General features: G+C 42.0%; 1 protein-coding gene across 1 annotated transcript; it reads right to left on the bottom strand.

The window, feature by feature from the left end:
- Nucleotides 1–15,756: 15,756 nt before the first annotated feature.
- Nucleotides 15,757–16,662, bottom strand: LOC120993489 (olfactory receptor 5G3-like). Its single transcript, XM_040422008.1, has one exon. The coding sequence runs from the start codon at nucleotides 16,660–16,662 to the stop codon at nucleotides 15,757–15,759; it is 906 nt and encodes a 301-aa protein (XP_040277942.1).
- Between the last annotated feature and the right edge of the window lie 219 nt (nucleotides 16,663–16,881).

Raw genomic sequence — 16,881 nt, 5'->3', positions numbered from 1 at the left:
CTGTCTAAATAAGGCTTTAAAAAGATATAACAAGTATATCGTGGCTCTCCCGTATCCGGTTTATGGTTAACGTGCTCTGTTTTTGGATGATTCATCCTATCATCCACAAATTTGTTACAAGAATTCAAAATAAAAACAGGCACTCACCATCTGGTATGAATGTAAAATAACTGGTTTACTCAATAGAATCGAATCAATACAATATATATAATATAATAAAAAATGTCAATACAATAAAAAATATAAATAATGAAAATAAATAAACAAATGAACCCCTGACTTCTTGCTTCCTGAATTGCTTAAATGTTACGTTCGGAATATTTAATTGGATAGACTTAGGTGATAAAATAAATGAATACTCACTATGTGCGCCTTAAAAGTTGTATACAACTGTGAAAGACAACCATATCATAAATAGTGCTCCAAAAGTGTAGTCGCCACACTTTGTGAATAATTGACAATGTAAAAATCAAACAAGTAATGATACAAAAATGTGAAAGAAGTGAAGTAAGAGGTATCCAGGTAATGGTCAGTACCAATTCATTATTCACAGTCAGTTAATAGTATATCTGGAGTATCTGGGGCGTCCCCCTGATGCACAGCCTCTTACCTTACCCTTCCCACGATAATCTTCAGATTGGATTGTTCTGTTAAGACAGGCTCGGTTCTTCTGTCTTTAGATTTCTACTAACACATACAGCGTGGGGTGTCCACCAAAATCGATGGTAAGTTGCAGTCACTCCGAACTGTATTGTGTGTAGGTCTCGGCGTCTCACGTGATCTTGCCCTGAGATCTCCGGATCTTGCATTACGTGAGACTCAGCGTCCTAGCAATTTAGCGATGTCATGTGATGTTCCACATGATACAGAGCAAGTCAGGTGATGACGTTTTCGCTCTAATTGAACTTGTAGGGCTCAGTCTTTATAATAAGAGATAATAAAGATGGTGTTGTTGGATAGTTCGTATAAGGTTTTAGGTGGGTAGTTTTCAATTCCCGAAACAGCCAGACGCGTTTCGAGGTATCAACCTCTTCCTCAGTGGCTTCGGTGTATACTGCAACTACCCCCTTCATTTATAGTGTGTGGCCTTAAAACCCACCTAAAACATGACATGGATTTGTAATAATCATCCAATCCTATCCCACCTTAAGAATTTAAATATACCTTCATAATGCCTTTCTCTTTGTTACATTCATAAGGTTAAGTTCTATACAATAAGGAATAAATAAACCAAGGAAGGAGCTACATATGTATTTATGTTTCCATACCTTCGTGAGTTCTATATATGTTCCAACATATATAGAAGCTCCCCTAAACTCTACATCTATTTATTTCTGAGAAACTTATTTTCTCTTTGTAATTTCATTGAGCAAGAGGGAGCAAAAAGGAGCAAGAAGGAGCAAAAAACGCATCTGCGTTTTTGATATATTTGGTTGCGATTCTTATTGTGTCCCTTTGTTCCTCATTGCATAGTTCAAATGAAGAAACAAAAAGAAGCAAAAAGGAGCAAGAAACGCACCTGCGTTTTTGGTACATTTGGTTGCGATTCTTATTACATTTTTATTTATTTATTACTTGCAACATTCCATAGGTTTAAACCTCCCAAAAAACTTTCCGTTACAATTAGACTCTAGACACCTCGGAATTGCCTCTTTTATTTAATAGTGTTGCCCTTATTTTTGCTTCATCTATATTCACAAGGTGCAGTATTTATTATATTCTCATATTCTGTGGAGGAGCAAGAGGCAGATTTGCCCTAGAGGAGGCAAAAAACCTCACCTGCGTTTCTCTTGCGTTTTTATCGCGTTTTTTTTAACATTTTTGATTTTCTGTGTTTGTAAATACATATTTTATGTTCTATTGTTGAATAAGAAGAGATCCTGGTATATGAGGGAACCAGAAACGCAATTCACCCAGGGGAGCAAAAAACGCAGAGCAAGTGTTCCTGCGCGTGCTTGTGGTGAGGTATTTTTATTTTTATTTGTTGGCACTAACAAGGGTTAGGCGCGTAGCTGTGGGGTGTGGGCGCATATAATGAGAGCCCTGGAATTTTATCTACAGAGGGCACAGTATGGGGGCATTATTTAGACTGGGGTCACTGTATATCGAACTGTATATCGTAGGTCACTGTATATCGTAGTGTCGAACTGGGGTGCCTAGGGTTCACCAGTAAAAGTTGTTCTGGGTGTCCACTGTACAACTACATATAAAATATAACCTGCTAACACAGTGGCAGGCAGCAGCAAGACACTACATGATGAAAGATTGTTGGGGTCCCTGTAGAAGCTTTGAGAAGATGGATCCCAGGGGAAAGAGCACGCTGGCTGGTCTGCCTCTGTACCTTCAAATCATGTCAGCCATCTAATGTATCTATAATAATAAATGTGGTAGTTTGTTCAATATATCTAGCCAATTTTATATGGACGCATAGGCTGGTTGGGATGCGACCTATCTATATCTAGTGCAGTCAGCCTACTGTCACTTGTGCTACCCATGTAGGGGCCCACCTGCTTAGGTGCCCACCGGAGGATTCACCTGTTCCCCTGTGGGCCAATCCAAGCCTGAATGTGGCCTATTACAAAGAATGAGATTATGAAGGCTTATGAAGTCTACTCTCTATCTGACTCTATCCCTCATTACCTTGATTGGTTGTATAGCTAGAAGAACTAGATGCGCCAGATTGCATTAATTTGCACCAGAATGTGGCACAGTTTATGGCAGTGTCTAGGTGCACCAACATAAGTAAATGTTCCCATTGTGATGTAATGGCTTCCGCTATGTATAACATGCTGCTGGCGTCATTCTCTGTGAAAGGGTGTGACCAGATGTTGTGGTCGTGTCCTGACTACGACATGGTCATGCCGTGGTCTCGCACTTCGTGGCAGTACAGGCCACAGCTGGCTCCTGTTAAACTAATCAGCACTGTTTAGTCGTTCTGCATTGTTAATGCCATTTGGTATTGTGGGAGTCGTGTGGCCATTAACAGTTCAGACCTGCTACACAGTGTGTTCCTCATCAGTTTAACAGGCGCTCACTGTAGCCTGTACAGCCACGTGGTATGCAACCGCAGCGTACCAACTGCAACAATACCGCACTGTGTAGTTGTACCTGCAGTATGCCAGACCGACAGGGGAATTATATGTGATGTCAGGGTGTGAGCATTAGTGATGAGCGGGAGGTGCCATATTCGATTTCGCGATACTTCGCGAATATTCGCATGAATATTCGTGTTATATTCGTCGAAATCGAATATTCGCAATTATTCCAATTATCGCGAAATTATTTTTTCGCATATTGCGAAAATTTATCTTGATAGTATAAGGCAACGTTCCTATGCTAATGACTATGGCTAGGCTAATATGTGTATTTTACGAAATTTCGTAATATTGCTCTAACTTCGTCTCTTAGAATATTACGAATATTCTAAAAGACGAAGTTAGAGCAATATTAAGAACATTTGCAAAAGTCGAAATTGCGATGCGAGTAATAGAACACGAAATAGTCGCATGAAGATTTAAACTTAGCACTGCTATATTCCATATTCTAGCCTAATATGGAATATAGCTGTGCTAAATTAGCACTGCTATATTCCATATTAGGCTAGAATATGGAATATAGCTGTGCTAAGTTGAAATCTTCATGCGACTATTTCGTGTTATATTACTCGCATCGCAATTTCGACTTTTGCAAATGTTCTTAATATTGCTCTAACTTCGTCTTTTAGAATATTCGTAATATTCTAAAAGACGAAGTTAGAGCAATATTACGAAATTTCGTAAAATACACATAGATTGTATTTAAGCTAATATACTGCTATAGTAATAATTTTTAATAGTGTACATATTTTACAAAACTTAGGTTCAGAAGAGGCAAAAAAAAATTACAGGGAAAAAAAGGGATTATAGCACTATATTAGCTAAATTACAATCTATATGTGTATTTTACGAAATTTCTTAATATTGCTCTAACTTCGTCTTTTAGAATATTCGTAATATTCTAAGAGACGAAGTTAGAGCAATATTACGAAATTTCTAAAAGACGAAGTTAGAGCAATATTAAGAACATTTGAAAAAGTCGAAATTGCGATGCGACTAATATAACACGAAATATTCGCATGAAAATTTCAACTTAGCACTGCTATACTCCATATTCTAGCCTAATATGGAATATAGCAGTGCTAAGTTGAAATCTTCATGCGAATATTTCGTGTTATATTACTCGCATCGCAATTGCGACTATTGCGAAATTTCGTAAAATACACATATAGATTAGATTGTAATTTAGCTAATATGGAATATAGCAGTAAGTTGAAAACGCCACTGACTGGAGCAGCCAGGAAGCCAGGAATCCAAAGGACAGGTAAGAACAATTTTAGGGAAGTGGGAAAGAAAAAAATATAATAAAAAAAAAAGAAAAAAAACGAATATTCGATTTCGCGAATATATAGAACGATATTCTAAATATTCGCGAAATCTCGAAATTGCGATATTCGAGAAAAAAATTCGCAATTCGAATATTCGCGCTCAACACTAGTGAGCATTAGGGGGGCCGAGGTAAATACAGTTCTGGTTACTCACGGTTACGTCGTCCCTGGGCAGGCTTCCACAAGTGATGAGGAGAACGGCACAGGAATTCTCTCGGGTACACTCTGGAGTGAGGGACACAGGCCAGATGGTGGTTCGAGGTACCCTTGATGGTCTGTATTAATGTGCCTATGGCAAGGTCCCTTGTAGTCGTGACGCCAGTACCTTTTGTGGTGGTACAACCATTTACTGTAGTGTTAATTGAGGAACTGAAGACTGAGACAAGGATGGGGTAAGGCTAGGTCTACACGACGACATTTGTTGCGCGACATTTTGTTGCACCAATGTCGCGCGACAATTTTTATAATGGCAGTCTATGGTGTCGCACTGCAACATGTAACATTTTTCTGCGACTGTCGCGTCGCAGTCGCAGCATGTCGCATGTTGCAGTGCAACACCATAGACTATTATAAAAATTGTCGCGCGACATTGGTGCAACAAAATTTTGCGTGACAACTGTTGCAGTGTAGTTGTGCCCTATCTGTCGCGCAACAAATTTCCTCGTGTAGGCCTAGCCTAATTCAACTTTTACTGAACGTTGCTCCTGATAACAGTAACATCCAAGTATTAAACAGTCTCTTTAAGATGGACAGAGGTAAATCTGCAACAGGTCCACTGCTGACAGGTGTAATGTCTGTCTGTAGCTATTAAATGATATAGGTTTTTATGCTTATTAGTAGAGGACTTTGATGCTGGTCCTTGTTATCCCAGTGCAGGTTAGTGAGGCTGCCGGAGGCTGGTAAATCCTTCAATTCTAAATCCAAAGGTCTTAAGGCGCTTGTAGAGATCGCTGTAACCTTTTGGGGGTCTCCTTCTTTAGTATTCTCTGAATTAAATATCCTGCTGAGTATATGGAGCACTTCAATTAAGGGCTCAAGCCTCCAGACAGAGCTGGACAGAACTCTCACTCTAGATTGACACACCCAGACTGAACTGGAATAATCCCCCTGGTCAGGGGCGGACACAGACAGCAGAGGACCCCTGTGCAAAGTATGTACCTGGGCCCCCCCCCCCCCCCCAAAAAAAAAACCCAAAACATAGATATAAATATATACGTGCAAAATAAATAAAAATCTTGATAATATGGGTCAATATGTTTATATATTTTTTTCATACTAGGTCACGCCTCTAACTCCTCCCAAGGCCAGCACATAGTAGTAACGCCCACTCTATGCCCCCCTTCACAGCACTTATTCCCAGATATGTGCCCCCTTTCACAGTAGTTATATCAAGATATGTGCCCCTCACAGTAGTTATGCCCAGATATGTGCCCCTTCACAGTAGCTATACCAGATATGTGCCCCTTCACAGTAGCTATGCCAGATATGTGCCCCTCACAGTAGTTATACCAGATATGTGCCCCTCACAGTAGTTATGCCCAGATATGTGCCCCTTCACAGTAGTTATGACCAGATATGTGCCCCTTCACAGTACTTATATCTAGATATGTGCCCCCTAGGGGTGGAAACAGAAAGCAGAGGGCCTGCCCCCCCCCCCTTCCCCTAGCCCCCCCGCAACCACACATGCAGAAATAAACATAGGCCATAGGCAAAGATTAATACATAGTCATGTGTGATAGCAGAAGGCACACCAGATTGTCAGCTCCTCCCGATCCTTCAGGGGGAGGAAAGGGTGATCAAGGGCATCAAAGATGGTGGAGACCGTTCAGATCCTGTGGTCCATATTAATGCCCCCTTAATGCCCTCACACAGTAATTATTGCCCTTTTGTGCCAGCACACAGTAGTATTATACACATTGTGCCCTGTCACAGTAGTTATGCCAGATATGTGCCCCTCACAGTACTATGCCCTGATATGTGCCCCCTCACACAGACCCATTGAAATGAATGGGTCTGGATTCAGTCTGGATGATATGCATTTGCTGCACACATCGCATCCAGTAGGAAAATTCGCTATTGAAAGAGGATTTAATCTGACATCACACGGGAGGGACACCGGTGCATGCTATCTGCCGACACCAGACAAAGCAACCATGAGACGCTCAGCAGGTATCGTACGTGGACCCTTCTGATTTGATAATTGTTGGGTGTCGGAAATGTTTTTGCTCTTTCTCCGTGTCTGATCAGAAGAACCTGAGGGGGTCATTTATTATCCCGAAATACGCCTATATTTCAGGTGCAGTCGCCGCAATCTGCGACTTTCCCCTGCTCACGCCATGTCTAAATGAGTAGACATGGAAGGGGAGGGGCCGACAGGCCCGTCTTATTCACCATTTTCTACGCCTGGTTTAGGGGTAGAAAATTATCTACATCTAGAACTGGGACATCTCTAACATGTAGAACTGGCGGAGGATCCGCCAAAGTTATGAAGAGGCCGGCGCCTCTCCATAACTTCAGCGGAAGCACCGCCACATATAGGGGTTATTAAGATCGGGGTCTAAAACGCTGGTCTTAATAAATGACCCCCTGAGTGTCTGAGCAACACTTTTAACCAATTTACACAACACAAACCATATGCATTTTGTGATCTGCAAATTACGGATGATGTCCATGTGCCATCTACCTTTTTTTTGCAGACCCATTAACTAGCCTACATGTTGGGGACCAGTATAGGATATGTCACATTTTCTATCCTTTGGGGAACAGACATAAGGATGCAGAAACCAAATTACTTCTATATGCTTTCCATATCCGTATGTCCGTTATGCACAAAACAGAAAATGTGACACGTCCTATACTTCTCTACAAATATGCGGATCGCACATGGACCACATCCATATCTTGCCGATCCACGGACCGCAAAATACATGAGTGTGGGCCAGGGCCAGTCACAAGAGGGCCAGAGGGGGACAGGGGTGATGGGTGGAGTAAAAAAAATAACATACCAAGTGTCAAGTTCAGTGTCTGGCAGGGACAGTGGGCACAGGGGCCATCTCCAGTCCTTATTCACTTTCTCCTGAGTTGCTGGTTTGCTGCAGGCCTCACACATTAAGCACCAACTCTGAGGTGCTGAACAGCTAGGTGAGGACCAGATGTGGGTGAAGCTACCGATGGGGGCGGAGCTACCGCCATCACTAGACGGGGGCGGAGCTACCACCATCACTAGACGGGGCGGAGCTACCGCCATCACTAGACGGGGCGGAGCTACCACCATCACTAGATGGGGGCGGAGCTACCGACACCGTGAATTGGCTCAGCACAGGCCTGCCACAGGAGGCAGAGCGATCACAGATACAGCTCAGGACGGGCTGCCCAGGCCCTGCTGCTCAGAGCTGTGGACGGCACAGCACGTCCTCAGACTCAAGACAGTGAGACACAGATTGCCAGGGGGGGCCCCTTCTACATGCTGGATGGAGTTATGAATGGTGAAGCTGGGAGCGGGCGGCTCTCTGCTTCACCATTAGAATAATCAGCTGTCTGTGCGTCCTGTGGAGGGCCCCCTCCCCCGCTGGGCCCCTGTGCAGCTGAACCGGCTGCACAGGCGGTATGTCCGCCCCTGCCCCTGGTTAGGCCTGAGCTGGAATATAAATATGGGAGGTATTATCTCACCCTAGTGGGGCTCCACAACTATTTTGCATATTGCTGATCACTAATAAGCATTGTCTTTTGCAAGCTGTGCAATAGCAAAGTAAGATATGGGCAGGTAAACACAAAGGAAGGCACTGCAGCTCTATTGAACCAAATGAAGTTGCATCACTGTATCCCATGGGAAAACAAAAGTGGCAGCCAGCTACTGCAACAGAAGTTCCCTCCTTTTCCCAGTCCCCCTTGTGGCAGCCAGGCAGACAGTGTCTTTCACATCGCCATCATCCCTTTTTGCTTATCCCATTCACTCCTCCTTCACTCCATCTTCAGTCAACAATCTGCCCCCTGCGATTCTCGCTGTGTAACAAGGTTCACGCCACGGTGGACACCTGGAACAGCTCTTATGGGCAGGGACTGTACATGTCTTTCAAGGCTCACTGGGACAATGATTTTTCCGGCAGCAGCGAGGCGGCACCCCGGCAACGAGGCCAGGTCCTTTTGACCTCCCATACTTGTGTCGGCCAGGCTCCCACATCAGGCACCTTTCCGACGCCTCCTCCAGTTCCCGTCCCCAGCAGCAGCTGGGCAGAGAGTCATTCGCACAACCTCTCTTTTCTATCATATGTGTCAGGTCAAGTGTTGCCACACTGTGTTGGAGCTGATCAGCCTGGGAGAGAGTAGCCCACGGCGAGCAGTTGCTAAAGTATATCATGCAGCAAACATCTTGCTGGCTGTTACTCCATCGACTCAAACTGGGCAAGGTGGTGAGCGACAATGGGCATAATATCCCGGCCGACCTAAACTTGGATGAGAAAACACATGAATGGCGAACTTCATCAACTATTGGCGCTACACTTTCTACATAAGTACACTAGCTTGTGCAAGGTGCTGAGAAAGTACAGGAGACTGTCCAAGCACTTTAGCCATTCTTACATGGCAATGAACACTCTCCTATACTTGCAGTGACAGAATGTCCTGTCGCTACACCGCTTAATCTGCAACATACCAACTCTTTGGAATTCAACATTGCACATGGTCGAACACCTGTACAAGCCGTGTAAAGCTGTGAATGATTTTGTCTTGCACCAGACGGCCTCAGCAGCAGGGAGCATGTGTTGTTTCAAGGTCAGGCAGTGGGACGCCTGTCGCCAGTCGTAGAGCCTAAAGTATGTCAGCAGTGACAAATGCGGCATGAACAAAGTCATCCCTCCCCTATTTATCGTAGAACAGATACTGATGCTCATGAAGCATGGGATGACAGCAGAAGAGGAATGCATCTTGCCATTCACCCTATAGCTGATGGGGACACACAAAGGGAATCTGCCATGGAGGAGCTGCCACTGCAAGAGGAAAAGGAGGATTCAGAGGTGAAGGAGCAAAAGAACGATGATGAAGATATCACTGGCCAGGAAACCCAATCATCTCAGTGTCGGGCGGACTCAGAAAGAAGTGACTTTTCGACACGATGGCCTGTATGCTCTCTTCCTAACGCAGTGACAGGCATATTGTTGACATCAAGCAGTCTGATTATTACTGGATAAAGATGCTTTTAGACCCTTGCTATCAAGGCAAAATGGGGGAATGTTTTCCTTTAACGCAGAAAGGGAGGACAAATTACATTATCACCAGGAAACACTGTGTACGCAGTAATTAGCAAGCTTATAGCTCCCGCCTCCACACCCAGTCTCTGGCGCATACCTTTTTTCCTGACCCCATGTATTTCTGGGCAGGCAGACTGGAACAGTAGCCCAAACTGGCACAGCACACTCTCTTTCATGCCATTACTGAGGACTGCCAACCATTGTGTTGTGTACGGCTGCTGCTTCTACTGCAGCCTCCATCATACCACCACCACCATCATGCCACTGCTGCAACCTTCCAACGATCTTGTTCTGTATGGCTGCTGTTGCCTCTATCATGCCACTGCCAACATCATGCCACTGCTCCGACCTGCCAACCATTATGTTCTGTACGGCTGCTGCTGCTATTGCCTCCATCATGCCACCGCTGACATAATGCCACTTCTGCAACTTGCCAATTGTCATATTCCTTAAGGCTGCTGCTGCCTCCATCATGCTCTGCCTGCCAATATATACCATATGGCTGCTGCTCCTCAATGCTGATCCCCTACTGCAACCACTATAACAGCTATCAGTACCACTACTACTACTTCTATTACTTCTATTACTACTATTACTACTACTATTATTATTACTACTACTACTACTACCCATAGACTGGGGACATCCTCTGCGTCTGGAGGAAAGAAGGTTTGTTACACAAACATAGAAGAGGATTCTTTACGGTAAGTAAGACTATGGAACTCTCTTCTAAGATGGTGGTGATGGTGAGTTTACTAAAAGAGTTCAAGAGGAGCCTGGATGTATTTCTGGAGTGTAATAATATTACAGGCTATAGCTACTAGAGAGGGGTCATTAATCCAGAGAGTTATTCTGATTGCCTGATTGGAGTCGGGAAGGAATTTTTTCTCCCCTTAAGTGGGAAAAATTGGCTTCTACCTCACAGTTTTTTTTTGCCTTCCTCTGGATCAACTTGCAGGATAACAGGCCGAACTGGATGGACAAATGTCTTTATTCGGCCTTATAAACTATGTTACTCATTCTACTGTTCCGTGCTATGCTACTTTTGCTGTTGCTACTATTGCGGCCACATGCCACTATATCATACAGTTTCCACATCCACGTTGCAGTGTTGATGCTTCCAATTAAAAGGGAGAAGGATAAAAAAAAATTGAGGCTCGCTCGCAACAAGCTACTTTTTCTTCTGACAATCAACACTTGTGTGTCATATGGGCAGGCATTTTGAACCTGTCAAGCCATAATTTTTGGACGCTTGGTCCCCAAGCCACTTTTTATTTTTTTATCCCATAACACAGTGTGTGTAACATAGTAACATAGTAACATAGTACATAAGGCCGAAAAAAGACATTTGTCCATCCAGTTCGGCCTGTTATCCTGCAAGTTGATCCAGAGGAAGGCAAAAAACCCTGTGAGGTAGAAGCCAATTTTCTCCACTTTAGGGGAATAAAAAATTCCTTCCAGACTCCAATCATGCAATCAGAATAACTCCCTGGATCAACGACCCCTCTCTAGTAGCTATAGCCTGTAATATTATTAAGCTCCAGAAATACGTCCAGGCCCCTCTTGAATTCCTTTATTGTACTCACCATCACCAGCTCCTCAGGCAGAGAGTTCCATAGTCTCACTGCTCTTACCGCAAAGAACCCTTTTCTATGTTTGTGTACAAACCTTCTTTCCTCCAGACGCAGAGGATGTCCCCTCGTCACAGTCACAGTCCTGGGGATAAATAGCTGATGGGATAGATCTCTGTACTGACCCCTGATATATTTATACATATTAATTAGATCTCCCCTCAGTCGTCTTTTTTCTAAAGTGAATAACCCTAATTTTGATAATCTTTCAGGGTACTGTAGTTGCCCCATTCCAGTTATTGCCCCTGCCCTGATATGGCACATTTTTTGGACACTTTGTAATATGAAAAAGCAGAACACATGTTCCAGCACGGTGTGTTTTTAAATATGCTGTATGGTAACACACCGTGAAACATGCGTTTACCCATAACTACAGTATGTGTGTCAGTGTCACTCAGACATAATTTACTATAGCTGTCATTGCGTTCGAGAGCTTGCGGAGGAGGGGGGGAGGAATCATAAAAAGTATACGAAAAGAGACAAATTTTCCAAAAAATTCCTAGGAGACTAGAGGGTGTTGTATACCAATTTTCAGGGAAATTGGAGCAGCTTCAGTTCGGCCCAAACTGATTCAGGTCAGAACTGAAATTTTTAAAAAATTTGGCGAACCTGAACTGAACCGAATCTCACATGGTACTTTGCTAATGTCTAATTTAAAGCTTCAAGTATTTAAGGTAGTTCAGATCATTAAACCCACAGTCAGTCCATATTAAACACATGTGAAACTGGCGTAACAGAGCAATAGAAAAGGTTCTCACTAAAGTTAGGAAGATCAACTGGCTGTTTCCTTCCCTCTTCAAGAAATATGACTGAAAACATTAATATGTGCCTAAAAACATAAGATGCAATGAAGAATGATTTATCTAAACTGGTGTAAAAGAAAAATTTGGCAGTTGCCCATAGCAACCAAGGTCCTTTTGAAAATGAAAGTAGTAGTCTGATTGTTTTTTTCTGGGCAACCTCTCCACTGTACCTCCACTGCACTGCCTTCTGCTGCAGATAAAAACATACAAAATAAAAACTGTCAAATTAGAAGCTTTAGATAATGAAGACATCTCCAGAAAAAGGCTGAATGTCTGGTCAAATTGTCATGGTAGATGATAACAGAGAACAAGAGAGTGGGTCGGGACCTTTACGAAAACCTTCCTGGATACTTGATGCCCCTATGTGACAAATATGGGGTCCAAGGGATCAGGCTTTTGGATGCTTATAGAGGACAGAGAAACAAACATGGTGGCTGATAACAGAAAACAACAGCAAACAAGTGCATCAGGATCCTTAGGAAAACCCTACCAGACACCCGATGTACCTATGTGCTAAATTTGGTATCCAATGGTTCAGGGGTTTGGATGCCTATAGGGGACAGACAAATAGATATACGGACAGACAGACAGACATTGATTTTTATAATATACAGTTGCAAGAAAAAGTATGTGAACCCTTTGGAATGATATGGATTTCTGCACAAATTGGTCATAAAATGTGATCTGATCTTCATCTAAGTCACAACAATAGACAATCACAGTCTGCTTAAACTAATAACACACAAAGAATTAAATGTTACCATGTTTTTATTGAACACACCATATAAACATTCACAGTGCAGGTGGAAAAAGTATGTGAACCCCTAAAATAATGACATCTCCAAGAGCTAATTGGAGTGAGGTGTCAGCCAACTGGAGTCCAATCTATGAGATGAGATTGGAGGTGTTGGTTACAGCTGCCCTGCTCTATAAAAAACACACACCAGTTCTGGGTTTGCTTTTCACAAGAAGCATTGCCTGATGTGAATGATGCCTCACACAAATGAGCTCTCAGAAGACCTAAGATTAAGAATTGTTGACTTGCATAAAGCTGGAAAGGGTTATAAAAGTATCTCCAAAAGCCTTGCTGTTTATCAGTCCACGGTAAGACCAATTGTCTATAAATGGAGAAAGTTCAGCACTGCTGCTACTCTCCCTAGGAGTTGCCATCCTGTAAAGATGACTGCAAGAGCACAGCGCAGACTGCTCAATGAGGTGAAGAAGAATCCTAGAGTGTCAGCTAAAGACTTACAAAAGTCTCTGGCATATGCTAACATCCCTGTTAGCGAATCTACGATGTGTAAAACACTAAACAAGAATGGATTTCATGGGAGGATACCACAGAGGAAGCAACTACTGTCCAAAAAAAATATTGCTGCATGTTTACAGTTTGCACAAGAACACCTGGATGTTCCACAGCAGTAATGGCAAAATATTCTGTGGACAGATGAAACCAAAGTTGAGTTGTTTGGAAGAAACACACAACACTATGTGTGGAGAAAAAGAGGCACAGCACACCAACATCAAAACCTCATCCCAACGGTGAAGTATGGTGGTGGGGGCATCATGGTTTGGGGCTGCTTTGCTGCGTCAGGGCCTGGACGGATTGATATCATGGAAGGAAAAATGAATTCCCAAGTTTATCAAGACATTTTGCAGGAAAATTTAAGGCCCTCTGTCCACCAGCTGAAGCTCAACAGAAGATGGGTGTTGCAACAGGACAACGACCCAAAGCATAGAAGTAAAACAACAACAGAATGGCTTAAACAGAAGAAAATACGCCTTCTGGAGTGGCCCAGCCAGAGTCCTGACCTCAACCCAATTGAGATGCTGTGGCATGACCTCAAAAAAGCGATTCACACCAGACATCCCAAGAATATTGCTGAACTGAAACAGTTCTGTAAAGAGGAATGGTCGTGAATTACTCCTGACCGTTGTGCACGTCTGATCTGCAACTACAGGAAACGTTTGGTTGAAGTTATTGCTGCCAAAGGAGGTTCAACCAGTTATTAAATCCAAGGGTTCACATACTTTTTCCACCTACACTGTGAATGTTTACATGGTGTGTTCAATAAAAACATTGTAGCATTTAATTATTTGTGTGTTATTAGTTTAGGCAGACTGTGATTGTCTATTGTTGTGACTTAGATCACATTTTATGACCAATTTGTGCAGAAATCCATATAATTCCAAAGGGTTCACATACTTTTTCTTGCAACTGTAGATAGAAGTGGCAGAAACAGCCAAACTTGTCTTTCTCTGACTAGCCCTCCCCAGTATTACCTCCGCTTAGTGGCAATAAATTGTTATATACAGAGGAAAGTTATAGAAATCTCTATGGCTAAGTGAAGCCTCAAAGTGTTCAAAAATTTTCTTGGACCAATTGAACATCATTAACTGTTATATTAGCTCTTGAAATGAATAAATCATCTGCTAGTACTATATATTTATTAGGGGTCTTTATAGAGCAGTATATATAGAGGTAATATTACATTTCAATGAAAAGTTTTTATCTCTGTTTTATACATTTTAAAATCTTGTTTCCTTTTGAAACTGCTAATTGACATTGAGTGCTCCATCATAGTATATTGTTAACCAGTGTCATGGCAGAACTCCATGCCCACTTCCATCCAGGCATCCAGTGTGGATAGCTTCTGCTCAGCCATCAGAATCCCGTGTCCCACGTTGCACGCCGTAGCCTGGTTGCAAGGCCTCTTCCTATGTGTGTATTAGAGAGACTTTTACCTGTAGCACTGCCAGGGTTAATTTCCCTTTCTGATCCAGATGCTTGACTAATCAGCTAATCAGCTTTCCCATATATGCTAAGCTGTTTGTTCCAGCCCTTGCCTTAGCAATAGATCTTTCTAGCTTGCTAGACCATGCAAAAGAGCTATACTCTGCTTGTGTACTGACTGCTGCCTGAATACTGGATTCTGACTCTCTGCCGCTTGACCTGATCTGTGCCTGTTCCCACTTTTGACCCTGAGCTGCTTGTCCTGATCCTTGGACTGGTTCTTGGATTTGCAAAACTCTGCCTGCCCTGACCTTGGCTTGCCACTGACCAGCAGCTTTGCCTGATCTCAGAGTTTTTTGCATTGATGTGTTTGACCCTCTGTTGATTGGTTGGCAAAGCAGGTCCTCATCCACTATCTGTAACAACCAGTAAACCAGTAATTCTTTTGTTTGCTCTACAATCTCCAGTTGTGTTTATTTTAATTTATACACAGCTTTAGTAGCTATATCGTTATTTAGAAACTGTTGTATTACCTTACATTTAGAGATATTACATTTAATTTACCCAGTTGCATAAAATAATACACAAACTGACACCTTATAAAATACAAATTGACACGTTATTTAGATTGTTTCCTTTATCTTATGAAGTCACTAATGTCTTCAGATTAGTCAAACTTTACTGGGAATCCAAATCATTATTATTATTTGTAATAAAATTTGTCTATGCATTAAGTGTTCATGAGAAAACAATAGTTGGGGTTGTCAACTCTATAGAAGGTGAATGGTAGGGAAGGGGGAGGGTTTAACTGCAGTTGATAAAGGCTATAATGTAGTATAAATCTAAAAAATATACAAAATGCAAACACATATATTCGGAAAATAAAATGGCAGAATTGAAACCTAATAGAAGTTATAAATCAGAATTTAATTCTCTTAAAAAATATATTTTTGATATTTGATTTGACTTCTTTGTTTCGTAGACTGTATATGAAAGGGTTTAAGAGTGGAGCGATAACCGTATACATTAAAGAGACTAGACTTTTTTGCCCAATTCTATAGCTTGACTTTGGTCTAAAATACATAAAAATTGCTGAACCATAAAATATTGTGACAGCTATTAAGTGAGAAGAACAGGTTGCAAAAGTTTTCTTCTTGCCCGAAGCAGAACGGAGCTTTAGAATTTTTGAAATTATTTTTACATAGGAAATCATTGTTACTATGAATGAACCAATTATAACACAGCCAGCAACCAAAAATACCACAAGTTCATTGACCCAAATATCTCGGCATGAGAGTTCTAGCACTGGTGGAACATCACAGAAGAAATGGTCTATCTCATTGGATCCGCAGAATGGTAATGAAAATGTGAACACTGTGTGTATTAGGGCATTAGCTGCACCAATGACATATGATACCACTATATGCTGGATACAGACTATTTCTTTCATGATCAGAGTATACAACAGAGGGTGACATATGGCATTATACCGGTCATAAGCCATGGCTGCCAGCATACAGCACTCTATTCCACCAAATAACAAGACACAATACATTTGAACAGCACAACCAATGTAGGAGATGACTTTACAGTCTGACAGTAAACTGGACAACATCTTAGGGACAGTACATGAAACATACAGAATTTCCAAGAGGGAAAAATTAGCAAGAAAAAAATACATTGGCGTATGAAGGCTTGGACTAAGGTTATATGTAATGATTATAGATAGGTTACCACCCACCGTTATGATATATGTACATAAAAAGATTGTAAAAAGGGAAAGTTTATTTCCAGAAAATCCCAAAAGAACAAATCCTGTTACCATTGTGTCGTTGATACTTAATTCACATGATTTCTAGAAAAGAAAGGTACATATAAATATAATGTAGACTAATAATAAATAATGTCAAATATCAAAACAAATCAATATAGTATAAAATTAAACGGGGTTATTTGTTAAGACTGGCATTTTAGACAGTGGTCTAATTAACCCTGTACTGGCGTTTGATGCCCCTACATAACTTAGGTGAATCCACCGCCGGGG

Source organism: Bufo bufo, chromosome 1 (assembly GCF_905171765.1).
Source record: "Bufo bufo chromosome 1, aBufBuf1.1, whole genome shotgun sequence".
Taxonomy (NCBI): domain Eukaryota; kingdom Metazoa; phylum Chordata; class Amphibia; order Anura; family Bufonidae; genus Bufo; species Bufo bufo.
This window is presented reverse-complemented; position numbering and strand designations above follow the sequence as displayed.

Bases quoted from the DNA above. Each gene is read 5' to 3' on its own strand.
- LOC120993489 (XM_040422008.1), bottom strand. From the start codon at position 16,662: ATGGTAACAGGATTTGTTCTTTTGGGATTTTCTGGAAATAAACTTTCC.